General features: G+C 36.7%; 1 protein-coding gene across 16 annotated transcripts; it reads left to right on the top strand.

Moving 5' to 3' along the window:
- The first annotated feature begins 399 nt into the window (after positions 1–399).
- Positions 400–27,726, top strand: LOC101213607 (polycomb group protein EMBRYONIC FLOWER 2). Of its 16 annotated transcripts, XR_004216333.1 has the most exons (24): positions 965–1,104; positions 1,249–1,350; positions 1,561–1,720; positions 1,955–2,010; positions 2,665–2,779; positions 2,933–3,092; positions 3,172–3,240; positions 6,787–6,923; positions 7,080–7,142; positions 7,247–7,368; positions 9,966–10,030; positions 10,422–10,474; positions 10,596–10,649; positions 10,733–10,792; positions 11,580–11,626; positions 11,726–11,826; positions 16,389–16,427; positions 16,507–16,642; positions 18,697–18,745; positions 20,422–20,505; positions 21,078–21,157; positions 26,507–26,596; positions 26,978–27,161; positions 27,305–27,726. XR_004216333.1 is itself a non-coding variant. In XM_011654792.2 (23 exons), exons 2-23 carry the CDS (start codon positions 1,070–1,072, stop codon positions 27,096–27,098), a joined length of 1,866 nt encoding a protein of 621 aa, XP_011653094.1. In that variant the 5' UTR covers positions 400–553; positions 965–1,069; the 3' UTR covers positions 27,099–27,297. The 16 variants fall into 16 exon arrangements, 13 of the variants coding, with proteins under 13 accessions (XP_011653094.1, XP_031740639.1, XP_031740638.1 ...); XM_011654792.2 differs by lacking the exons at positions 1,249–1,350; positions 27,305–27,726 and adding an exon at positions 400–553 and having other exon boundaries at positions 1,582–1,720; positions 6,796–6,923; positions 26,978–27,297; XM_031884779.1 differs by lacking the exons at positions 1,249–1,350; positions 27,305–27,726 and adding an exon at positions 400–553 and having other exon boundaries at positions 1,582–1,720; positions 26,978–27,297.
- The last annotated feature ends 251 nt before the right edge of the window (positions 27,727–27,977 follow it).

Below are 27,977 nucleotides of genomic sequence, written 5' to 3'. Positions count from 1 at the left end.
TTGAGTTACTTTGAATTGCATAAGTACTTTAAGCTCAAGGTTCTAACCTATGATGTTCGCATGTTTGAAGACAAACATTAGTTAAGTAATAGTGGTTTACCTCTACTTTTATGGATGTTAGATGGTCTATATTTACATAACTACCTTAGAAGTAATATGAGAACGGAAAGTAGGATCAACGACATCTATTTTTTAATTGTGTTTTTGCTTATTTTTCGATTATTTTAAATCTTTCCTCCAAATGTAATTTTTGGTGGCTTGTTTCCTTTGCCATTGAGGGGATTCCATGAATATCTAAATAAAAAAACTATAAGGATCAAAATTGATTTATTTGGTCTATAATGTAATAATTTTTAATAACAAAAAAGGAATTAGGGTTAGTTGGCATAAAATGAAAATTGGGAGGGCGTTCTTGCAATTAAAGTAAAATGTTACTTTGCCCAGTTTCGCGAATGTAGTGTTCAACTTTTATCTATTTCGTTCATTGCAATCGCCGATTCCTTCCCTCGCTCTCTCTGCTCGAACCGACGTCGACAACTCTGAGCTTCAGTAGGTAAGCTTTTACTATCAATGGAGCTACGTCCATGTTTAACTTCGAAACTTTCCACTTGTTATCCCCATTTTTGCACCTCCATTTCTTACCTCCAGCTTAATTCTATGTCTGTAGTTTTGATTTTTCTGTTCAAACGTGTTCTTCCTCGAACTTTGAACTTATACAATTGTTTGAGAACTGGGTTTTCCCCGTTTTGTTAAATAGAAGCTCCTACACTCTAAATGCTTGAGCTTTGGAAGCTCACATCAGTTTATCCGAGCTCAAATTTATGGAAGTCAGTGGCGAAGCGAATAGTGGGGGTTCTTGTGTTGTTTGTTTTTTTTTGCGTAGTGATATTTTGAATTAGTGTCGAGGCTTTGTCCTTTTTTTTTTTTTTTTTTTTTTCTCTTTTTATCGTTTAAAATGTTGCAGTGTTCTGTTGCTGATGCGTAAAAGCTTAAAGGGCATGTGTTGGGGGCGTCAAGCCTTATGAGTCTATAGTTGCCATGAGATTGTAATTGGAATTGCTGGAGAAGAATGCCTGGCATACCTCTCGTGGCTCGTGAAACTTCGTATGTGCTATTTTTTCCCCTAGTCATTTCAACTTGAGTTCTCTAATGAAATGTAAATGAAGAAAGATTTGTTTGTAGCTTTGATATTTTTTTTTTTTTAAGGATATACCATTTGAGAATTATTTTGACTTCTTCGAAATTCAGATGAGCTGTAAAAGTTAGAACTTCTTACGGCCGGATGTACTGCGTAGCTTCAAATCATAGTTCCTTGCTGGTACAAGCACTAACACATATGGGAGAACTAGTGTAAGAAGTTGTTGTGTCAGGGAGGGTTGTGATTTTGGGAGAAGAATCTGCAGTGCCTAAGTTTTATATGCTTTAGAGAGATGTGTAAATTTCGTTTTCGCATCTCTCCATGATTTCTGGCTGTCTACCTTTTTATGTGGCTGCTCTTGTTCTTCTTCTTTCTTCTTGTTCCAACCTTGTCACTGTTGTTTGCTTATTAGTAATCTTTAGTTGCTCTCCCAGCTGTTCCAGAAACGCAGATCAGATGTGCCGTGTAGAATCTCGTGTTCATCTATCTGAAGAAGAGGAAATTGCTGCAGAAGAGAGCCTCTTACTTTACTGCAAGCCAGTTGAACTCTATAACATTCTTCAGCGCCGTGCTATTAGAAATGTAACGTCTTAGCTATTTTTTTTCCTCTCCCCAATTAATAGTTAATAGATGATGGATATAATGTGGCAATACCCGAAATAACAACTTGCCATCAATATGGAAAGTTCTGTTCAGATAGTCTTAAATGGTGTTTCCATCTATCTCATGTTCATTTATCTTGAATAAATTTTTGATTGCCATACTTACATTGTTTTGCCTATTTTGTACTAATATTTGCTTTTTGTTTGTATGTAGCCACTCTTTCTTCAAAGATGTTTGAGGTACAAAATAGAGACAAAACACAAGAGAAGGTAATGGCCGTTAATTTTGTCTCTATTTCTAAAAGTTGTCTACATCAAACCATTGGAAGAATTAGCACTGGTTAGGCTAATATCATTTAGTCCTTTGGTTATCATTTTCACTATTTTTGTGTTCACTAATATTTTTTTTGGTTATGTGTGGCGCACATGTAAAAGAAAAAAAGAAAAGAAAAAGAAAAAGAATATTGGTATGCTAAAGATTTAGTTTTGTGAAATATCAGATTAAGATAAATTAAAGGAATGAGGGATCTTTTAAGGGTTGTTTAGGTTGTGGCTTCAGTGAGGGGAGGCAATTGTCTGAGTGAGGGTGACAGAAACAGAAGCCTCACGAAAAGAAAAGATTTGGACTTTTTTGTTCGGCAAGTTAGGTTGCTTTAGTTAATGGCATTGCTTTATTTTTTTAGAACAAAACATCATTGAAGAACCTTGTTTAATTTTCATTTTAGCATGAAGTCTTTCTTGCCCCCTTGTTTAGATTGGTGTGCTGGTATTCCACTTGAAGCACTATGCCTCTATTGTTGGCTTTGTCTCTTGTCAATTACGTTCTTTCTATTTCATTAGCGGTGCTTGTTCTTTTTTTTTTTACAACAGATTCTGAGTCTTGAATTTATTACGTGCTGAATCTCTTGAATTTGTTATCTTTAGGATCCAGATGACTATTTCAATCTCTAGGACTTCAAGTGTAGGTGGCCAGACACAAAATCTGTTTCCTATGTATGTCATCTTGGGAAGATTAGTCTCTGATATTGCAGTTGCTGAGGTAATTTCAGCTCTGTTTGATCATTGACTGCAAATTGGTTATTAGGTGGTATCCTGAATTTTAAATGGGTGCTTACTGTGCATCCTATTGTTTGTTTTATATTTTTACTGTATCTAATTATAAATTTCCTTCATTCCTTTTCTAATCCAATAGTTCTCTGGTGTATATCGCTTCAATCGAGCTTGCCTCTTAACTGGCATTAACAGAGTGGAATGCAGTTCTCAAGTTATAGCTAATTTCATCCTTCCTGAAATTAACAAGCTAGCTGTGGAGGCAAAATCTGGGTCACTTGCTATATTATTTGTCAGCTGTGGTAGGTCTTCATATTTTAATTTTTACTGGTGGCCATATTTATACAATGAATTTTTTTATATTTGGTCTATAACTTGCAGTTGGATCTGCAAATACTTTGTCTGGAGTAGATTCAGTTGATGGGCCTTTATACATGAGATCTGTTCCTGGTATGCCTTATCCTCCATTGAGTTGCTTCTTTTATGAAATTCACTGTCCAATATGATTTCACATCTTATTTTGATTTTGGTGAGTCAAAATATAATCCATTGTTGTTGGTAGCACTAAAATTTTGGCGCTTATTGGGCTTAAAGTTAGAAGTAATTTGGTAATCAGTTATATAAAAAAAGAGTACGATAAAAATGGGATGCTACCCTTGCCACAAGCGATACTTAAGAACCATTTGGTATGTTCTTTGCTTTTAAAGTGCTATTACTTTTGTGATGAGGAACTATTGGAACCACAGAGTACAGTGCTAAACCCTTGGTTGCAAGACTGTTTGGATAAGCAAAAACCAAATAAGCGAATATTTCATTTTCCCAGACAGCAAGGAACCTCTTGGCTTCCAAGAAAGTTCTGTAGATTCTTTCCAATTTGAAAGTCCAAAGAAAGCTCTAATAAGATATATCCTTATAAGTTAGCTTCAGCATTGAAGAGATGAACATCAAAACAATTATGTAGAAGGCTAATGGAATTACTGGGAAAGATACTACGCCAGCTGAAGACATTGAAAAGGGATAACCAAAACCTAGGAGCCATTGAGCGGCGATGAAAAGGTACTCTGAGTTTGTTCATTGATCTTGCATGAAGTACATCAACTTGGGGAGAGGCGCCTCTAGTTTTTTTTTCTTGAACTTTATGATGAGAGTTCATGCTGTTAAAAAATCCCCCACATGATGATCTTAACTTTATTTGATAAAAGCTGTTCCAAATATTCTAAAAAATTTGCTGTGGTCCTCAGTTTCTTCCCTCTAATCTTAATCGGAATTCTGTTTCTAATCAAGCAGAAATCTTTCAAGTCTAGGTATATGAGTTTATCTTATTAAAAATAAAAAGGAAAAAAAAAGATAAAAAGAAGAAAAAAATGTTAGGTTTCTAGATCTTCTTTAAACAAGAAAACCCAACTATATCCAAAATAGATGGGAATATTAGCCTTCCCTGATATGTTGACGATTCTAGAAATTAGAACACTATAGTCCAAGTGGCAATGATGGTCTTGGAACAGAGAAAATGCACAAGCACAGAAAACACAATAAAAAAAGCATAAAATACCGAAGCACATTCGAGACAGCCTTTAATTCTTTTCTAGCTTCAGCCTTGTAGCCAAATTTCTCCACTCCCATTTCTTCCGTTATAAACCCTCTTTGAACTTCCCATCGTCGTCCCCATAGAATTTCCTTTGCTGAAATACGTAACCACCCAATGGTCCCTACAACCTCAATCTCCTTGACCTAGCTGAATTCCTCTCTTGCCCTTCTTTCTTTCTTGCAAATGATCAGGGGCCTCCCAGAAAGAAAACACATCTGTTTTTCTTATTACCAGAAATTAAAGAGGCTGTCCGTGTTAGAGATTTCAGACCCATTAGTCTTATAATTTCTCCTTATAAAATCATTCTAAGGTGCTTGCAATGAGACTTAAAAAGGTCCTTCCTTCTATTATTAGTGACACTCGGATGACCTTTGTGGAAGGAAGGTAAATTCTTGATGTTATCTTGACTGCCTTGGAGGCAGTGGACGAATGGCTTTTGAAAGGCTGCAAAGGAGCCCTCTTGAAGCTCAACCTTGAGAAAACCTACGACTGGGTTGACTGGTTTTTTTCTTGATATGGCTTTGAAACTAAAAGGTTTTGGTAAAAGGTGGAGGAGATGGATTTGGGGCTGTTTTTCGTCGACTAATTTTTCGATAATTGTTAATGGTAGACCTTGGGGAAAGATCATAGCCAAAAAGGGTATTCGTCAGGAAGATCTGCTTGCCCCTTTTCTCTTCACGATCGTAGGAGACGCTCTAAGTAGCCTTGTTCACTATTGCAATGAGAAGAGGACCATCAAGGGGTTCTCCTTTGGAAATTCTCCCTTTGAATTAACGCACCTTAGTATGCGGATGATACATTTCTCTTTTCTTCTTGGGATGCTGGAAACTTGGAGGCTTGGTGGACTGTGGTTAACTTTAGGGGTTTGGTTTGTCCATAACCTCTATCATAGGTATTAACCTTGCAAGCGTGGAGCTGGATGTTTTTGCTACTAAGTTTGGATGCGAAGTGGATTCCCTCCCTTTCACCTACTTAGGCTTCTCTATGGGCGGGGCCTGCAGTGTTAAGGATGTTTGGAATTCTTTGAGGAGTGGTTCAGATTGAAGTCGATAAATGGAGAAGTATTTCCCTCTCCAAAGGTGGTAGATTGACCCTTGCTCAGTCGGTTTTGAATAGCCTTCCTTGCTATCTCTTCTCTCTTATGCAAGCCTCAGTTGGTGTCATTAATAGGAATGAAAAGACGGTTAGGAATTTTGTCTGGAATGGGGGTCTTGTAAGCTGGTTGTCCACCTTGTTAAGTGGGACACTGCTTCACTCCCGATCTGTTGTGGTGGTCTTGGAATTGGGTCCTTTCGTCAAAATAACAATGCTCTCCTCACGAAATGGCTGTGAAGGTTTGTAAAGAAGACAATGCTCTATGGAGGCGTATAATCGTGGCAATTTATGGTTTGGAGTTGAATGGGTGGCCTACTAAATTGCCGAATATGGGAAGGTCTTATAGATTGTGGGCTGGTATTTTTAAGCATAGGGAAATATCCTTCAATTTCGCAGCTTTTATGTTGGGAGATGGGTAAAACATTAGTTGGTGTACCGCCAGCCAGTCCTGGAATTCGGGTCTTAGAAGAAATTTGTCGGACAGTGAATTTGGAATGTTGCTGTTATTCTGGAAAGTCTCCATTGCTCGGTCTGAATGGTGAGTGCGATAGTCTTAAATGGGAGCTTAATGCTTCTGGAATTTTCACTACGAAGTCTACCTTTCTTAACTTAACCAAAAGATCTCCTATCGCCTTTGTCTTGGTGTGCACTATTTGGAAGATTAAAGTCCCGAAAAAGGTTAAATTCTTCTTATGGTCCCTATCTTATAGAAGTCTTAATACTCATGATAAGCTCCAAAGAAAGCTTCATTATGCCACTCTAAATCCATCTATGTGCTGCCTTTGCTTTAGAAATGAGGAGACTTTGGACCAATTATTTTTACATTGTGAATTTGTAATGAAAGGCTGGTCTTTCTTGTTCAGAATTTTAAATTTGGATTGCTGTCTTCCTAGCAAGACTGCTAGTTGGATGCTTGATGGGGTCAATAGCAAAGCTTTTCGTCCGAAGGGTAACATCCTGTGGAGATGCACTAATCGATCTCTTTTGTGGAGCATTTGGAATGAGAGAAATAGTAAATTTTTGATGATAAATATAATTCTTTTTGATTCTTTTTGGACTGTGGTTCAACATGCAGCTTCTTGGTGAAGGACCAATTACAACAAACACCTTTGTAATTATACCATTTCTATGATTTACAACAACTGGAAGCTTATATGTTAGTTCTTCTCGGGGAGGGCCCTCTCATTCCTTGCCCTTAGGCTGTTCTTTTTTGTTTTCTTGAATATACTGTTTCTTATATAAAAAAAATACAATGAATTTGTAGATGTGTGTAAGGGTTTGAAATTTTTACAATTGCTTTTCTTTGGAGGTAGCGGTTGCAGGTTACTGCTTATGGGGCAAGATACCTCTGGAGTCACTTTACATTTCATGGCAGAATTCATCAAATTTTGGTCTTGGACAGAGGGCTGAGATTATGTCAAGCGTTGACATGCGCTCTTGTGTTGTGAAGGTTTGATCAAATGTTTGTTTGTTTTTTCTTTTTCCATTAAAATCTATTCTTATATCATTTCATTGCTTGCTGCTTACTTATGTTTAGCTGGCGATAACACTCAAATCTCTTATTCACTACTTGCTATGTTATTAGTTTTTATCTTATGTCTTGCAGACAAGTTGCGTCGATGGAGAGAAGTGTGTAGGATTTCAAATTCCATATAATTCTGATTCTATGGTCTGTTTTGACTATCAATTTTAATTTATTCTACTCATGATATCAAGTATTTTCAGCGCTTCACTTATCTTTGCTTTTCTTTTTTAATTTTTGGGTCTCAAAAGCATACAGCACATCAAGTACAGGTAACAATATCTGCAGAAGAGCTTGGTTCTAGGGATAAATCTCCATATGATTCATACACGTACAACGAAAAACCTTCCTCATCACTGTCTAATGTGATTCGGTATTACCCTTTCCTCTGTTTTGTTTGGTTATTTTTTTCCTCCTCCTCCTTCTACCTTTTTTAATATAAAAAATCAATCAATCAATCAATTTATTTTTAACATCATTGTAATTTAAGGCTGTTTGATAACTTTGCATGACCTTAGTATCTTTATTTTATTTTGGATATGATGAGGGTGCTAAGGGGGAGTCAACCTAGTTGAGATGTTCGGGTGCACCTATTGATCCTCTCTCTCTCCCCTTTCTAGGATTTTCTATTACTCTCACTGGATAACTCTCTTGTATTTTGAGTTTACTATCAATAAAGATGCTTGTCTCTGTTTCAAAAAAAAAAAAAATAATTGTGGCCTTGTCATTTTTTTGCTATAAATTTTATTTTTCTTAAAAGACACTTGAATTTGTGACTAAATTCCCAAAACAGGAACAAGTTTTAATAACCATTCTTTTCTCTCTTAATTATTTTTAGAATTGATAATTCGAATTAGATATTGAAAACAACTTTAAAAAGTTACTGAAGGGGTGTCTTAAGCTTAATTTTCAAAAACCAAAATCAAGAACCACAGTTATCATAGAGGTTACCTTTGTCAGGGAGCTTTTATAATAACTTTTTATAGCTTCTTGCTGCTAGGCGGAAAATTTCATTTTTGAACGATCTTCAAGGGGTTGATGTGGGGGAGATTTTTGTTCTTGTTTCTTTCTTTTGAAGATCTTCTCTCTCCATGTAGCTTTTACTAATCAATAATTATGGTGTTTTTTTAGATTGTGCCAATTGGAGAGGGTTTTCGTAGCTCTCTTGGTGTTTTCTTTAGGATATTTCCATTTGTATATTTGATCATTTCAAAGCAATTTTAATTCTTAGTATAAAGAAAAGTATCGTTACTTCTTTGACCATTCTTCTCAGGTTTAGGAAAGTGGTAGGAAATAAATCAAGTTAACTTAAGATTATTATTACTACTTTTGTGGGTAAGAAATTGAGCTTTCACTGAGAAAAAATGAAAAAGAAGTTCAAACACTAACAATTGAAACAGACTAGTTCAAAAGGATCAAACGGAAGTCATAATTGCAGAAGGTTGGATAATAAACAATAAACCCACATGGATGCATTAAACCTAGCTACCTTCCCAACCTCTTCCCACGAACTCCTAAGTCTTAACCTCCCTAAAATTTTCCTATTCCTTTTGAGCTAAATTCCCCACAACACGGTAAGGAAACAAGTCTGCCAAAAAACTTAGCCTTTATCTTGGAATGGGAGATTTACGAGCACAGGTGCACTGCATCAATCATGATGCAACATTCTCCATCAAGAGCTGAACATAACCCAAACAAACTCAAGCATTTGTTTCGCAGAGAATGGGCAAACGGGCACTCCACAAAATCCAACGGCAGTAGTCAATATCTTTTTTATGCCTCTGAGCGTGTTATTTGAGCACATGGGATTTCTTAAGGTATCAAATTCTTGGGGTTTAAAAAGAGGATGAAGGGTGTTTCACAACTATTGATCCATTCAGATTTTTTGGCTACCTGTATGGAAAATCAAACTAAAAATTTGGAACGAATAAACTGAAGTTATCTGGACCCCCATTGGATTCAAATGCAGACTTAGAATTACCTCCATTAAATCAATAAAGTGTTTGGGGTGTGGAGAGGGACCCCTTGTCAAGTTTGGTTCTTGGTGAGGTCTCATGTTTCTCTTTGGGCTTCAGCTTCGAAAGTTTTTTGTAATTACACTATAGGAAATATTTTACGACCTTACTTGAACAGGATCTGTTTATAGGTTGTACATCTGTGTCCTTGAATTCTATTCTATAGAAAATATTTTACCTAGATGGAAACCCCTTCTTTAGTGGAGTTCTTTTTCTGGGTTGCCTTTTTGGATGCCTTTGTATATATATGTATAAATATATATATAAAAAAAAATCGCAAACCTAGAATTCCAATCAGAATTTGGGACCCTATCAAATTTGGATTTTAAGACACTAAAGACTCCTAATATAAACTCCTAAACAAACTAACAACTTATCTGGGAGTAAAATAGAACTGAACTCCTAATTGAACTAAAAGTTTCATCAGGAATGTTGAAAAAGTTGTCCAAGTTCATTTACCCCTACTTTTCTGCACAATATAGTGTCCTCTGCAACAACTAAGCAATTCACCTAGGAATTTAGCTGAGAGTTTAATGATTGAATAAATTGGTCTTAACCATCATGGGTTGACCTAATGGTAAAAAAGAAGACATAGTCTCAATTAGTCTCAATAACTAAATTAGAGGTCGCGAGTTTAATCCATGGTGGCCAGTGGCCACCTACCTAGAAATTAATTTCCTACGAGTTTCCTTAACTAACACCTAAATGCAGTAGAGTCAGGCTGGTTGTCCCGTAAGATTAGTCAACGTGCCTGTAATCTGGTCTGGACATTGAAATGTAATATCTGTATCTGGTTCTCAGGAAATTAGTTTAGTTTGTATGTCTCAAAATTTGTTGTGGCAATTTTTGTCCAAAAATTGTTTATTTGCTGCTGATCAGATCATAATTCAAAATGGTTTTATGTTTATGGAATAATGTATACATTACATTTGCTTTCTTGTTCTTTATGTTTCAGGTTGAGGGCAGGAAATGTTATTTTTAATTATAGATACTACAACAACAGATTGCAGAAAACTGAAGGTGTGGTATTTCCCTTGCTTACAATTGTCTCATTTTTTGTTTTTCCCCTCTCCAATTATCAGGTATTTACGGGGTTAGCCTTATCAAGATGGATGTCTTTGTTTTATTTTTTAGTTACATTGGGTGCTTTTATTTTATTTTGATATGGGGGGAGGGGGTTGGAAAATTATCTTGAAACTTTCTTTTATCACTTATGGGGGTGACTTATTATTGTTCTGTTTATTTCTGTGATTTTCCTTCAATTAATGATAGACTACCATTTCTTCAATTAATGATGCTACTTTTAGAAAAAAATTTCTCTTCCTTCTCTGCCTGTCACCACTTGTTTCCTTTCTATCCTCTGTTTATGTTGCTTGTTTTGACTTTATTCACGTTGCATTTTTACTTGCAGTAACTGAAGACTTTTCCTGTCCATTTTGCTTGATCAAATGTGCAAGCTTTAAGGTAATTTTGTCTCTTTCTATGAATGTGAGGCTGTACATAGCAGAACTATGTTGGTGAATGTAAAATGTTAAAAATCTTGTGAATGTGAAATGTTAAAGAACTCATTCTATCTCTTTTACAGGGCTTGAGATGCCACTTGTTATCATTACACGATCTCTTCAACTTTGAATTTTGGGTTAGTAACTTTCTTGAATATCAAATAGGTTTTAATCATCTATTTGTGGGTGCGTAAACATTGATTTGATCAAGTTTTGGTAGGTAACCGAAGAGTACCAAGCTGTAAACGTTTCCATGAAGACTGATGTTTGGAGGTCTGAGGTAGGAACAGTTTCAGATGTATTATTTGAGTACTTCTCTTACCAACATGCATACGTCAGTTCTTCGATATAACATCTACTGGTCTAGGACTTGTTTACTTCTTTCTTCATTTACTTTAGATTGGTCCACATTTACAATCCTTGATTTGAGATAATTTGGAAAGGTAAAGTTACAATATTGTGCAAGCATGTGTATTTGCTGTCTCAAGTAAAAACTTCTATCTTTACAGTGGATAACACATTAACTGAATCCTATCAATGAAATTTCTGTTTCCTCATTAACAAAGAAGGCACATAAAACTGAATCTGATGCTAAATACGCCAAGAGTTGTATCCTATTGTGTAAGGTTTCCCTTACAATACAAATTCTTATTGATATGAAGAAAACCCCTAAGACTACAAACCTTTCTCACTGTGAGAGTCTCAGACTAATTCCCAGCTAAAAGAAAATGGGAACACAACCTCAGCTACTTATACTACCCTTTCCTTCCCCAAAATACGCTTTAACCTCTCTCGTGGTCCCCTCATCATTACATAATATTTATGTTCCTCACTCATGCATAACTAACTTCCTCCCTCAATTACGTTATTGCCCTCCTCCTATACTGATGGATAATAGGTAGCCTTATATATTGTTGGAAGGACACGGAGTATCTTTATAACAGGGGGAATGATTCAGTCTTTCAGATTAAGAAATAATCTATTGTTTGAAAGAAGGCGCTTTAGTATTTAGTAAGGTCTAGTTATTTGTGTTGGCTTGGCAATGACAGTAGTTGATTTTCTATCAGATCATCGCAGATGGCATTGATCCAAAGCAGCAAACATTCTTCTTCTGGTAAGTCATGTGGACTCTGAAATTTTGGATATTATAAGTTATGATGCTTAACCCCTTGATGTTAATGAGAAGCTTTTATCGCTAAATATGTTTTTTCAGCTCAAGGCCTCTCAGACGTAAAAAGGCTAAGAGCGCAGTTCAAAGTGCAAAGCACATACATCCTTTTGTTGTAGAGTCTGAATATTCGGACAAGGCGGATGGTATGTGCTTCTTCGTTATTTTTTCTCCTTCATTATATTTTCTTCTGTACTACCTTTTGAGATTTGTAGGCTTATTCTGTGCCACTATTTTTGGTAGAGTGTGGAGTTGCAATTTTTTGGATCGCTATTTCGGTGGAGCCTGTTAGATACCAAGATTAGTATAGGGTTAGGGGTACAAGAGTAATTAGATAATTAGGCGGTTACTAAGAGTAATGGTTATAAATAGGAGGTTAGTGAGTGAAGAAAGGGGAAGTTGTTGAGTAGTTAGGTCTTGTGTAGTATTCTCAAGAGAGGGGGTCCCAAGTTCCATAAACATGTTCACATGATGAAAAAGAACTACAATATGATCCAAGTTTAGGGTACTTGGGACCCCCTCCACCCGCACTTGGTTTTTCTCTGTTGAGCGTTGTCTTCTTTACAAAATATGATCCAAGTTTGCGGATGTTTTTATCAAGTTCCATAGACTTGGATATTTTTCCTTTGTTGGTGTTAGATATTTCTTTACAACTTTCTTCCTCCACCCGCGCTTGGTTTTCTTTTTCATCATGTGAGCATGCTTGTCTCTTCGTCCCTCAGACTTCAATAAGATCTCGATCTCTCTTCAAATAGTATAGGCAGTTGAAAAGAAAGTTATAAAGAAATACCTAACACTAGCGGAGATGTGTCAGAACAACAGGAAGAGAAAATTGCGACAACTAGCATGGTGGAAGATAAAATCTTGAGGAAAGCGTGGTTGCAATGGCTGTATAGAGATGATGAAGAGGTTGGTGAAGAGTGACCGAGAAGGAACTATAGAGGAAGGTCGACGACAATTGCTTGTGAGGCCTGAAATGAAGACTCGAGTGAAGAAAAAGTTGTTGCTCAAAGAAGTAGAAGGTGTCTGTTTTGAAGAAAGAAGACGTCGGCAGTTCAATGGTTGGGATGGCGAAGACTTCGGCAGATTGAATTGCTGTTGACTATGCCAGAAGGAGTTAAGGGGAAGTCGATGAGAGTGGAAGTGTTGGTCATGGCAGTCAATGCCGAGTTACGGCAGTCGACGACGCTGATAATGGCAGGAGAAGCCTGAGAAGGTGATCTGGAATAGGGGTGAAATGCGTGTAGAGGTGGGAGAAGCAGGATATGGGGTCAATTACGTGGTGGAAATTGATAGGAAAGAGGGTTAGGGCAAAATAATTTAACACCAAAATCTTGGGTTTTACCATTTCGAATGGGCTTCAACTTATTCTAAATAAAACATTGGAGGCCCAGCATTTTGTAGATGAAGAGGGTGGTGAGTTCCAGAAATGGAAGAGAAGAAAAACGTGCCTGTAGGTGGGTGTAGGGAATGAAACCAGCAACGGTATGATTTTGGGCTTGATTATGGGTTTGTACTGGTGGAAGCTCATGGCTGTTTTTAAGGAGGGTAAAGGTGTGCTGCCCAAGATAACAGGAGTTCGGCACAACAATTTGATTATGGGCCTAGCACAGTAGAGAAGAAGAGGTTGAAAATTAAACACCTAGGGATATGCAAAGGGTTAACTATGGCAATGTGTTTGGAAAAGAGAAGATTCAAGAATATTGGGCTGCTTTATGGGCTGAAGGAAGATGATTCTGGACTATGGGCTGAAGTCAATGGAACTAATTGGAGCCAAGAGCTTTCCAAAGCTGAAGGGAAGGATTTCTTTTCCAACATTGAAGAGCAGACTGCTGGGGATTGTTGGTAGAGAAAAAAAAGTTGCCCAATTTTGTGATCATGTTTGTAAGCACAACTTCAGGACAAGGTGTTTTGAAGGGTGGGGTAATGTTAGATACCAAGATTAGTATAGGGTTAGGGATATAAGGGTAATTAGATAATTAGGCTGTTACTAAGAATAGTGGTTACAAAATAGGAGGTTGTTGAATAGTTAGGTCTTGAGTAGTATTCTCAAGATAGGGTCCCAAGTACCATAAACATGGATCATATTGTACTTCTTCATTAAGTCTCAATATATTTCAGATATTGATTCTTGTTAGAAAGTATTCTAACAGAGCCATCGTAGTCGTTTTTGCAAAATTGATTTGGCAATTATTTGTACCAATTGAAGGTGGGTTATATGACCTACTTACCTTGTCTCCAATTTTTGTTGCAATTACACCATTTCCATCAAGAGAAAACTTTCTGTGATGGAGCACAGAATCCTCTTTACATTCCTTTAGTTGGTTTGGCTTTTAATCCTGTCTACACTGATAGCTATCTTCACATGCAAAAGCAGTGATCACCCTTGTCAACCATGTCTTTCAAATGGTAGGAAAATGGTTTGTTTGAAGCGTATCCTGGTAGGGGATGCTCTGTCCTAGAGTTTTGCTGATAGTTTAAAGGTTGTGGGAAATTTTGTTAGAAGTAATCAGGGCTGTCCAAGGGTTTCTTAGAAAACATTTAGGAGATTGCCACTTCTGTAACTTCCTCTTGAAACTCCGCACACATTTTTTTAAAATTGTTTTTACTTGGCTCTTGAGCTACTCTCTTTTGTTTACTTTCATCATTTCAATAAATAGTTTCTAGCTTCCTGTTATTAAAACCTTAATTCAGAGAAAATGCTTCTTTTTGTAGGCTAAATAATAGAAAATAGTCTTGAATTTTCTACCTCATTTCAATAATAACCTTAAAACCTAAAAGGTCCCATTAATGCCCCCAACCTTTCAACAAATTAAAGTACACTTGCCGTTTAGTACGTGGATAGAAAAAGTTTATCCATACTCTCTTTCCCTCTTCCATTTCCTGACTTTCCCCTCTCATTTTCTACAATCCATCGCCTAAAACTCTCTATTTCTTCATTTTTTTCCCCTCTCTTCTTTAATACCCTCTTAGTCCTCTTCTTCCATTCTCCAATCTCTAAAGCTACCCGTTCTTCCCCTCTTCCAATTTCAGTTCCAAATACCTCTGCTCTATTGAGGCTCCACATTGCATTTAAAATTAGTTGATGCATGTGCAGAACTTGTACCAAATATAAAAGATACTTTAAGATCTGATTAGATTGATAGTTTAGGGTGAAAATGGATATAGTATGGCAAGTTAACTGTCAATATATTATTTCCTTCAGGAGTTCGGTATTAGTTTGATTGGTTTGCGGAGTGTCAAAGCGGCGATCGAGGAGTTCCTCCTCCATCCGCTCTTCAGAGATAAAAGGGGTTTTCTTTGGTTTGCCGGGGTGTGTGTGGTCATGTGGGACATTTGGGGGTGAGGAACGATCGAGTGTTCTGGGGAAGGGAAAGGATGCATAGTGAAATTTTGTCTTTGGTTATATTTCATGTGTCTCTTTGGTCTTCAATTTCAAAGAGATATTGTAATTATTCTGTAGGAAACATTTTACTTAGTTGGTCCCCTTTCTTTTAATGGGGTTGCTTCTTTGGACTGGTTTTTTTATGTTTGCCCTTGTATTCTTTCATTTTTTTTTTCTCAATTAATGGTGTTTTCATCCTAAAAAAAAAGAATTATTTTCCCAAGGAAACAAAAACTTCAATGAAAAATGACTTCAAATTTCACATTCTACAAATGTGAGTTGATCTTATTGACAATAAATAATGCAACAATAGCATGATACCCAACAAATAAGATTATTAACATATAGTTCTCGCATGTAAAACAACCTAGTTCGTCATTCCATGGTACCAAATTCGTATACCAAGTTCTAGATTTAATAATACTTCACATCTTCATAAACCACAGGACCAGAATAGCCCGGAGTAGTCCATGAGGGAAATAAGAATGAGGGATTTGTAAGTGAGAATGGAAAAGAAGGGAAGTAGTTTAAGAGATTGGGGTTATGGAAAGCTAAACTCCATTGTGGAGCAGGCTTTGGCATTTTAAAGAGGCAAATAACTTCCTATGGGCATTTAAGTGAAGGCACCTTTGGGTGGATTGGAAAAGAAGAGGAATTACTGTGTTGAACAAGGAGATGCTGGTAATCGTGAGAATTATATCTATGAGCTTATCAGGAGAATGAACTAGATGAGGAACAAGTTTGTCATCATTGATTTTTGTTTTGTTAAATCATTGGAAGTAGAAGTGTCAGGCCATAGTTTGAAGCAGATGAGAGAGAGAAGAGAGAGATAATAGAAGAGGGAAATGATGGGGTAAGGATAAATGTTTTCCATCCACCTACTTAGTAGTAAGGGTATTTGAAGAAATGTTAGAATGGTCAACAGTATTAATGCACCTTTTATAGTTCAGTTGTGTTATTGAAATGAAGTACATAGATATGGAGAATGTTCTAGAGCTTAGCCTAATATATATGCATCTTTGGAGCTCACGAAACCTGAGCCTTGACTTTTGTATCAGTTATCCTTTAAGGTTCTGATTTGAGGATGGTGAGACCAGATTTACACGTAAATGGATGTTCTCTTGGCAGGATAATTTGCTTAATTATTTTTGTTTGAAACTGTCGTTGAGATCTTTTTTCCAATAGTACCCTCTGACAATTCTATCTCAAGTCTGAAAAAGGGCTTTGGAGAGAGTTTCTTAGCTTGGCCGCCTCTGGCACTTGATTTTATGTAGTTCCTTCTTGTACAGATATCATTATTGAGCAACCACCTTCTTGTTTCAGATGCTCAATCTAGCAAAGGTGAAAAGGCTCAAATATCAGGTGAGAATGCCACCATCGAATGCTGGTATCCACGTTTTAATGTTTCTAGATAATGTCACATATAACATTAATATTGCAGGTTTTTTAAGTACCACTCTGCATTCATCCTATGATCCTGACTGCGTACAATCAATATCAGGGCACAATGTCGCACCAACTATGCTTCAATTTGCCAAGACGAGAAAATTATCGATTGAACGTGCAGACCCGAGACAGTATGCTTTACATGTTTTTTTTCTGCCACTGCAGATATTTTATCTTGATGCAAGTTCTATTAAGATTCATATGAATTCATGTTGAGTTTCTATTGTGTGAAAGCATCATAGACAATCACTTCCCTTTTAGCCAATGCACTCGAGTTGAAATCTTGCATAACCTACAACCTTTCTTCCCCTCAAAAAATGTCTCTGATGAAGAAATATTAAACTAAGAGAATAATTACAAAAAGACTTCGTAACTGAGACCCCCAAAGAAACATATAATCTAGCGAGGGGCAAAATGTCAGAAGGATTAAGCTCCTTCTCTCTAAAGATTCTATTATGCCTCTCTCCTTGAACCCACAAAATCACAAAAAAAAGAGAAAAAAGAAAAGAGAAACATTCCTTCTTTCCTCAAAGGGAGTGAGTGAGGAACTTCTTGATCATCTCTATACAAGCACTATGTGTAGCCAACTCAGTACCAAACTTATCAAAAGAAACAAGTCAACACAAACATGGGCTTAGTAGACCCCAAAACTTATAATCCAGGTACTCAATAGTCATTTTACACAAAATTCAACGCCACAACCTCATCAAATTAGGCATTTTCCTTAACGTGTCCAAGGTGAACCCTACCATGGGGAACCAGTTAGACAAAAGATTTCACCTTGAAAATTTTCATCCTCCACATCAAGGCAAAAATTTGACTCCTTGATAAAGAAAAATATAATGGGAGGTTAAACTTTGGTTCAATGAGGAAATCTTGCTATAATTTTAAAATGACTTGAAATTTACTTATTTTATCGAGTTTCTTTTCTTTCTATTGGGTTTTTGGATTGAGAGAAATGATAGAGGTTTTAGAGAGATCGGGTAAAGAAGGTTTCGGAGCTAGAGGTCATGGGGTTTAATGCCACCTTGTGAGATTGGGGGGGGGGGGGGGGGGGGGATAGACTGTTTTTGCTCGATTTTTTAGTTTTGTGCATCTTCTTTAAAGGTAGTTAAATCTTGTTAATGAACGCAATAAAACCATGTAATGACCCAAGTTTAGGAGGGGACATGAATCGAGCCACATCCTTATGAGAAGGATCCAAAGGATATGAAAGTATGGTCAAGAAAGACTTAGGTTACCATCCTTTTTTTGCTAGCTTAATCATAAAAACTTGATAGATAAGTGTGCTTCGCTTAGAGCAATCTTATGATGGGTGACTTGAGAACTTTTTTAGGAAGCATGTGAGTGAGAACAAAGCATGCTGAAGGATCGGTGTTGGTTTTCGGGGGCAATTTTCACTCTTAGAAACATTCAAGACAGAAAAATCATGGAGCCACTTGTTCATGACCGAACTTCATGGACGGATTGCTTGTGTTGTGCATGAACGCGATTATAACTCTTTATATTACGCCTGCATGGATTGTCCTATCAAGAATAATGTTAGAGATGTGCTGAGGGCACAACTATTATTTGTGGTACTCAGTTTCGTTAAAACATTAGATCCTGCTAGTAAAAAGTATTACTGATTGGTAAAACCATCTCATATCATGCTAATTCTTTGCTCTGTATGCCCAAGAACAAAAAGGATCTTTTAAGACAAGCAAGGATGACATAACCGGGTCGCAAGGGAATGTCCGAGCCATCAATTGCTGAATTTGGATTCCAAATCTTGGGCCTGGGGCGTTTCAAACTATTAATTTGAACTTATGACTCAAGAGAAGTAATCCCCCAATAGAGATAGTGGCTGGAAACAAAAATTTAAAGTATAATTGATCTCGACCTTTGAGTAGAGATGCTTGAATGGCTCTTAAACTAGGATATTTGATCCTTTTCCTTTCTAGGTTTATTTTTGGCTTGACATTTAGGTTGCTCTTGATCAGCCCTTATTCTCCTGAGTTCTGACATCAATTTCTGTTGCTTATTAAGAGCATTATTATCCCATTAAGTTGAGGATGATTGGAATTGATTGTACTTCCGTTTAGATCAACTATTTTGAAAGGCTTATTTTGTTACCATGTTTGTTCTGTAGCTAAAAGATATGAACTTTGATATGATTTTTATCTTTGTTTTCTTTGTTTTTTAGCTGTACCCTCCTAAGGAAGAGACAGTTCTTTCATTCTCACAGAGCTCAGGTGAATTCCCTTTTTATCTTATTATTGATGTGTAAAATTTTCATGGTGCACAACAGATGGGAAGTATTTGTGCATCTGTATCCCATCTGTATTTTGTGTTACTTTTTCCATCCACTTTTTGCATTCCTTTGTTAGTTTCGTACCTGGATTCTGATGATATATATGCTTAAAAAAATTCTAGAAATTATCCTAATTTCTAGACGATATCTGAAACCTATTTTTTTTTTTTTTTTTTTGTCTTAAATACTTTATTCTCAAGTCCTTTAGTGATTGTGATGGTCAAGTTTGATCGATGAAATTATAAAAAGCAAAGTTGAAGTTGCATAGGAGTTCACCTCAATCCTTTCATCTGAGGAGAAGCTTAGTTGGACTGTGGGGTTCGAATATAAGTATGCTGTGCTAGCATGGCTTGGGCGATCTACCCTTGTTGTTCTTGCGCGCGCGCGCTTTTGTGGAATAAGAAACAAAGGAGTAAAAACTCCCAACTCCTCTTGGTGCGTTACAAAAGAGCTCCCAAATTTGAGATTAAATAAGCTAGATCATAATATAAACATGTTGATATTTACACCAAGAAAATGCTGTAGAAAAACTCTATCCACAAAACAATCTAGCGAGAAAGTAGCTCTGAAAATGCGATCATTTCTTTTGCCTCAAAGTATCCTAAAAATGCTTGAATGAGGGCTGACCATAGAACAAGTTCTATTGGGCGACTGCTTGGCTACTGAGCTAATAAGACACGGCTGAATATGCTAAAACTAAGGATTATGGGAACAAGATAAGGAAGATTTTATCTTATCGACTTGGTTCAATAGGTAACCCATGAAATATTCATTTGTAGTTCTCTTTGTGTAGCTGCTTTTGAAGCAAGAAGCAGTGAAGCACATTAAGGTGCATTCCTCCTTTTTTTAAACTCATGAAGAAAAATAACAAATTTATTTTATTTTATTTCATGTTACTTATTTACAGTAGAAATAAGGCGATAGTGAAGAATTTAAGAAGTGAAAGGTTTCCTGAGAATAATGTGGTTAATAGACGGGCTTTTGTGCAACACAATTCTTTTTTGCATTACTGGCTCCCATAGTCGGATGGTGAGATGTATCAGGACCCACAACTCATTAGCCTTTGTTTTGTTGACTAATGATTTAGCAATTTTAGCCTCCTGCAAACTAAGTGGCAGTGTAAGCTACCATTCAGATGGAGGATGAGTGATTGGAACTACCTGACCTTCACAGGATTATAAGCTTTGTCTTCATTATTGCACATGCCACCTGGGTATGACTGGCATGATGACTTGTTCAATACACTTCAATCATAAAAATTCCTTTGCACTCTTTTGTTTGTTGTATCTTACTGTACTATGTTATATTACTGATCTAGGCCTTAGATAACCTATCTCTAGATTTTAATATCTACATGTTATTCTTGACTGTCTAGTTTGGTAAATTTTGGCTTGTTTGGAAAAGTTTGGTACTTTTTGCAGTCTCCTTAAGTATGTCATGAGTTGATGGGATTCTTGCAAAGGTAGGTATTGCTAAGTTCTATGAGTTTACATGTCATGTGTTAGTCATTTGGAATTCTTTTCTTTTAGATCTTTAGTTTTGTTCTATTGTTTGATGCATATCTGAGTCTTAGTTGTCTAATTATTTATTTTCCAATATTTAATGACGTACTTGAAGCCAATGGCATTGGAACAAGTGTTATCTGATCGAGATAGCGAAGATGAAGTTGATGATGATGTTGCAGATCTAGAAGATAGGCGGGTAAGGTTTGAAGTTTTGATGATATCTGATAGCTAAGAGGGGTTTGTTACCTTGTAATGATGTGATTCTCTCTCACGAGGTCCTCTTTTTTATTTCTTTCTTTTATTCTAGTAGTGTTTTGCTCAATGATAGTATTACACTAGATGTTAAGGGTATTTGTACGTTGTCTAGATTCTTACATTTGCCTAGGAAGTCCTTTATGCTGTGGTTTATGTTTCCTTAATCCATTGGTAATGGGTAGTCGAGATTGTATGGATGTGTTAAAATTAACTCGAGACCAGTTGTGGGTCAATATGGAGGGAGTTGTGGAGAATGGGCGAGGCCAATAGTGCAAGTGTGACAACGTGATCGTTTGTAGCAATAGTCATGTGCGTTTTTTTGTTTTCGGTTTTAGGGATCATTTAGTGTTGTCCTGCTTTATTTTAGAAGTAAAATCCGTTTTAATTTTCACAAAGACCCTCTTGCCATTGGTCTCTTCGTTACTTTCTGGAGAGATTATAAAATAGCTTTTGATTCCTTGTCCTTGTCCTAGTCATATAACGAAAACATAAATTGATTTTGCAATGATGTAGATGCTCGATGATTTTGTTGACGTAACTAGGGATGAGAAGCGAATGATGCATATGTGGAATTCATTTGTCAGGAAGCAAAGGTAATTAATTCAATGGACACTGTTCTCGGCTTTTATCGTCAGAATAAAAATAACAGTTTTTGCATGTATTGTTGTTATTCTTGTTTTGTTTTGTTTTTTTCGCATGTATTGTTGTTTTTGTTTGTTTCATTTAGTTTTTTTCTTTTTTTGGTTTCGTTTTGTAGGTTGTCCTTGTTGGCTGTTTTGGGTTTGATTGGCGTTTCTTGTGTTTTGTTCTCCTTGTTTCTTAATATTGTACACCGAGCATTATATTAACAATAAAAGTAGTTAGACTGTTAATAAAGTAGTTAGACTGTTATTTTCTGTTGTATTAGTTGTATTAGTTAATCTGTTAGACAGTTATTAGTTGTATTAGTTAATCTGTTAGACAGTTATTAGTTGCTACCAAGCATCTATAAATACCAAGCTTGGTTGATGTAAATATTTTTCACATACAGAAATAAAGGAATTTACTGCAGTCAGTAATCTTTTCTCCCAAATTCTGCTTCTTCTGTTATGGTATCAGAGCTATTTCCGCAAAGAAGAGTTGCAGAATAAAACCCGAACGTCCTTTACCCTCGTGTAGTCTACAGTAATGACGACACCTGAGAGTTCGACGTCCGGCAGCTCCAACCACTCAGTTCCGATTACCTCTTCTGATCTTGACGCCCAACTAAATCCCTTCATGCTTCATCATTCCATCACTCCAACCACCAACCTTGTTTCTACACCATTGGCAGGATCGAATAACTACTCATCATGGAGTAGAGCAATGATGCTGGCCTTATCTGGAAAGAACAAAGTTGGGTTCATCACCGGCCTGATCAAGAAACCTTCAGAAGGTAATCTATTATCCGCTTGGAAATGCAACAATGATGTGATAGCTTCTTGGATTATCAACTCTATTTCAAAAGAGATAGCAGCAAGCCTCGTTTATAATGGAAACGTAAAGGAGATGTGGGATGAATTGAAAGAAAGGTATAAACAGTCCAATGGACCTCACATATACCAGTTACGAAAGGACCTAGTAACCACTACACAAGGAAGTTTATCAGTTGAAATATACTATGCAAAAATCACCACTATATGGCAGGAACTTGTGGAATATCGTCCTATGGATGAATGCACTTGTGAAGGATCAAAGAAAATGATCGATTTCTTGAATGCAGAATTCGTAATGACCTTTCTCATGGGATTAAATGAATCCTATTCGCAAATTAGAGCCCAAATTTTGTTGATTGATCCTTTACCTCCCATAAATAGAGTCTTTTCTCTAATCATCCAAGAAGAAAGACAAAGATCCATTGGATCTTCACCCTCCATTGAGAGCATCACATTGATGGCTAACTCTGAAAGAAGATTTTCTTCTGATAAATCCAAGAAGAAAGATACAAGACCTATATGCTCCAACTGTGGCTATAAAGGACACACTGCTGACAAATGCTACAAGTTACATGGCTACCCACCCGGACATAGACTTGCCAACAACAATAATTTTGTCCATCAAAGACATGACAACACAATCCAAGATGGAAATGACAAAGTGACAGAAGTTTCTAAGAGGAATCAATCTGCCTTTTTTGCTAGTCTCAACAGTGATCAATATACACAGCTTCTGGGCATGCTTCAAACTCATCTCAACACACCTCAAAATGGTGAGAATTTCAAAAATGAGACTACACACATAGCAGGTACTTGCCTCTCTAACTCACTCAATGATCCCTTAACATGGATCATTGACTCTGGTGCTTCCTCACATATTTGCCATGACAAGTTTATGTTTACAAATCTCTATAGCGCCCAGAATATGTTTGTTATTTTGCCCACTAAGACTCGTCTAAAGGTTGAGCATATAGGAGATGTTTTCATATCAAATGATCTAGTCCTGAAAGATGTACTTTATATTCCTGACTTCAAGTATAACCTGCTGTCAGTAAGTACTCTCCTCAAGGATGACAAATTTGCCATATCATTTGCTGATTCTAATTGTCTTATTCAGGACAAGTGGCTTTTGAAAACGATTGGGAAGGCTGAATTAACTAATGGGCTCTACCTACTCAGAATGAAAAATGAAAGAGTTAATTGCATTCAGCACACTGCACTAATGTGTAAAGTCTCGGCCTCTATGTGGCATAAACGGATGGGACATCCCTCTATCAGCAGAATAAAGGAGTTAGCTAAGATGATAGAAATTTCTGACTTTCCAAATTGTAAAGAAGTCTGCCATATTTGTCCCTTAGCTAAACAAAGACGTCTCTCTTTTCCTATATTGAATAACATTGCTGAAAATATATTTGATCTTATACATTGTGACATATGGGGTCCTTTCAAAACCCCAACACATGCTGGTCATTCATATTTTGCCACCATTGTAGACGATAAATCTAGATACACTTGGGTATATCTTTTGAAACATAAGAGTGATATCCTACAAGTTATTCCTAGATTTTTCAAGTTAATTGAAACCCAATTTTCAAAAGTCATCAAGGTCTTTCGATCTGACAATGCTCCTGAGTTGAATTTCAGGGATCTTTTTGCCAAAACTGGAACAACTCATCAATTCTCGTGTGCTTACACTCCTCAACAAAATTCAGTAGTGGAAAGAAAACACCAACACCTTCTTAACGTAGCAAGAGCATTGATGTTCCAATCAAAGGTTCCTCTTATCTTTTGGGGAGAATGTGTTCTGAGTGCTGCATACTTGATCAACAGAACGCCTATGGTATTACTATCAAATAACACTCCCTTTGCTGCTCTATTCAAGAAGAAAGCAGATTACAACATCATTAAGACCTTCGGGTGTCTTGCCTATGCCTCTACCCCCTCAGTAAACAGATCTAAGTTTGATCCTAGAGCACAACCTTGTGTTTTTATGGGGTTCCCACCAGGCATCAAAGGATACAGATTATATGACATAGCCAAGAGAAAGTTCTTTATATCTAGGGATGTCCTATTCTTTGAAGAACTATTTCCCTTTCATTTTATCAAAGAAAAGGACATTTCCATCTCCCATGACTTCCTTGAGCAATTCGTCATACCATGCCCTCTATTTGATTGCCTAGAAAAGGAAGATAGTATTGATGCAAGACCTACGACAGATGATACCCCTGAAGACAGCCATGGTGTTGATGATCAAAATCCACATATCAGTAACTCAGAAGAAACCAGTAACACTGACCAAGAACCAATTCCCATCATGACCAGAAAATCCTCCCGACCACACCACCCACCATCTTACCTAAAAGACTTCCATTGCAACCTCACCTCCCAAAATTCAACTCCCTTTCCCCTTAACCAATACCTCTCCTATAATGCCTATTCCCAACACCATAAGAACTATATGTTCAATGTTACCTCCATCTATGAACCCACATATTATCACCAAGCTGTGAAACATCAGACTTGGAGAAAAGCTATGGCTGAGGAAATAGAAGCCATGGAAAGAACCAATACATGGACAATTGTATCCATTCCAAAGGATCATCACACCGTTGGCAGCAAATGGGTGTACAAAGTAAAGTGCAAACCGGATGGTACCATTGATAGATACAAGGCAAGACTTGTAGCAAAGGGCTATAACCAACAAGAGGGAATTGATTTTTTGGATACCTTTTCACCAGTGGCGAAAATAAGCACTGTGAAGATATTCTTAGCTCTTGCCACATCCTATAATTGGTCCATTAGCCAAATGGACATAAATAATGCCTTCCTCAATGGAGACTTATTTGGAGAAATGCACATGACCCTACCCAATCTCAAGTACCAGACAAAGGAGAGAAATTGGCTTGTAACCTAAATAAGTCCATTTACGGTTTTAAACAAGCATCAAGGCAATGGTTCCTAAAATTTGCAGCAGCAATATCCTCACATGGTTTCATCCAATCCAAGGCTGATTACTCCTTATTTACTAAGGGGAATGGAAGCACCTTTGTAGCATTATTAGTATATGTTGATGACATATTACTAACAGGACCATCTCCTTCGAATATCAACTCAGTCAAAGATTCTTTGAAGGCACACTTCAAATTAAAGGACCTAGGGCAAGCAAGATACTTCTTGGGTCTAGAATTATCAAGATCTGAACGAGGACTTATGCTCTCCCAAAGAAAATATTGTCTTCAAATCCTAGAAGATACTGGTTTTCTTGATTCTAAACCAGTTGTAGCACCTATGGATCCTAATCTGAAGCTATGTAAATCTGAAGGAGAACAACTGACTGAGGAAGACGCCACTTGCTATAGAAGATTAATTGGCAGACTGATATACTTACAAATATCCAGACCTGATATTTGCTTCTCTGTTCACCGCTTAAGCCAATTTCTGCACAAACCTACTAAACATCACCTAGATGCTGCTCATCACCTATTGAAGTACCTCAAAGGTTCCCTAGGACAAGGTGTTTTAATAAAACCTATTGATTCGTTTCACTTAAAAGCCTTCGTTGATGCTGATTGGGGATCGTGCCTTGACACTAGAAGATCGATCACAGGGTTCTGTATCTTCCTAGGGGATTCCATCATCTCCTGGAAATTTAAGAAACAACCAACCGTCTCAAGGTCCTCTGCTGAAGCTGAATATAGAGCCTTAGCATCAGTCACCAGTGAGCTAGTATGGATCACACAGCTCCTTACTGATTTTAAAGTAAAGACCTTGATGCCAACCACTGTTTTCTGTGATAATCAAGCAGCCATTGCTATTGCTTCGAATCCGACATTTCATGAACGGACAAAACACATAGAAATTGATTGTCATTTTGTTCGAGACAAAATAGTTGAAGGATTTCTAAAGGTTTTACCTATCAACACTAGCCTACAACTAGCTGATATGTTCACTAAAGCACTACCTTCATCTACCTTAAACAGACATATATCCAAGTTGGGAATGAAAGACATCCATCGTCCAACTTGAGGGGGAGTATTAACAATAAAAGTAGTTAGACTGTTATTTTCTGTTGTATTAGTTAATCTGTTAGACAGTTATTAGTTGTATTAGTTAATTTGTTAGACAGTTATTAGTTGCTACCAAGCATCTATAAATACCAAGCTTGGTTGATGTAAATATTTTTCACATACAGAAATAAAGGAATTTACTGCAGTCAGTAAGTTTTCTCCCAAATTCTGCTTCCTCTGTTACATTAGTCTCTTTTCATTATATCAATAAACATGGATCTTTTCTTCTCAAAAAAGATTAAAAAAAAAGTAGGTCCAAATTTACATTAAAATTTGGAAGGAGGCTTACAACATATAGTTCTATATGTTTTTTTTTTCTAGGAATATTTAAGAAATATGGTGGATGTATATGCTATATATGCTATACGTGGATATATAGTATTGTTGTTTGACTAATTTTCATAGTGTTATCCGTTTATAGGGTGCTGGCAGATGGCCATATCCCTTGGGCTTGCGAGGCATTTTCACAATTACACGGACCAAACCTTGTCAAAACTCCAGCTCTACTATGGTAGTTTCTCATCTCTTTGTGGTGTTATGAACCACAAATTCTTCAACTTCTTTCAATCTTTCCTTACAAAAAATCCTTTCTGAACATGAATACCACTTCACGAAGGTTACTGTGCCTAGAGATGTTATCATACTGCCTTTTTCCTGTCCTGCTCGAGGAGAATGTAGTGCATTGCATAATCACATCAACTAACTAAATTATTATATGAGCACATGACATTGTGTGAATCCTATAACATTCTCCCTCTGTTTTTGCATGAAATGGAGAATAATTTGAGATACTTAAATCCCGTTTTCATGTAAACTCTATATCTGAAAAACCCGTTGACGAATTGACGTCATCTTTTATATTTTGAACATACTTTTGTGGGGTAATTGGCAGGTGTTGGAGATTGTTTATGATCAAGTTGTGGAACCATGGTCTACTTGATGCAAACTCCATGAACAGTTGTAACATTATTCTTGAAACAATACATAGTGAAGCTGCGGATCCTAAAAGCTGATCTAAGGAGTCCAAATTTATTCATTTTCATTTTGAAAATCAAGATTATTGGTGAAAAGAGAAGGTATTTGTTCACTGCCTTTGTCTAATGTGTTGTATTTCTATGCTACAGGACCGTTTTGTCCCTTTATTTATTTATTTTTATCATCATTGTTTCTTTTTATGAAATGTTGAGATATCATGTACTTTGGATTTGGAAACTCCCAGAGAATGAAATTGGAATACAAAAGATTTGGCCTCATGCACCCAACCTTGCTTGGTATGAGATTTCCCAGCTGCAAATCGGTGTTAAACAAATCAAAGAAATTCCATTGTCGTTTTTTAGGGGTTCAAGTTCGAAACCGAAGAATCTGACTAACCCGATCTATCTGGGTTGATTTTGTCGGTTTGGTGATTTTAATGTCGAATTAAACAAATCAAATATTGATTGACTATGCTGGGCAGTAGTTGGTTCTTTTTCGATCTTTGTGGTTCTTTCTGGCTGGTTGATTTTAACGTCGATTTTCAATTTTGAACTCTAAATTGATTCAGTATCATCGTGGACTTCAGAAGGATGAGTTCTATGATGGAGAAGCAATGATGCAAATAACCAATTATTTAAAAGATTCATTGTCCTTTTGAAAGTGCAATATCCAATTCCTTTGGTTGTGCTTTTGTCATGTTTTATGAGCATCACTTCAACTTCAATAATGGAGAGCTTAATTAGAAATATAACGTGAAGAACTAAAAAGTCTAATTTTGAACTAACAATTAAATCAATTCTAACTCTTACCTGTGTCCATTTTCTAGATTTTGTTTGAACAATATCTTGTGAAACTTGTAGTTTGAGTAATTTTTTGGGGAGTATAACAGTTTTGTGTATAATGGAGATCATGTCAAT

This window comes from Cucumis sativus, chromosome 4 (genome assembly GCF_000004075.3).
Source record: "Cucumis sativus cultivar 9930 chromosome 4, Cucumber_9930_V3, whole genome shotgun sequence".
NCBI classification, from domain to species: domain Eukaryota; kingdom Viridiplantae; phylum Streptophyta; class Magnoliopsida; order Cucurbitales; family Cucurbitaceae; genus Cucumis; species Cucumis sativus.
Note: the sequence above shows the minus strand (reverse complement) of the source record. Positions and strands in the feature narration are given on the sequence as shown.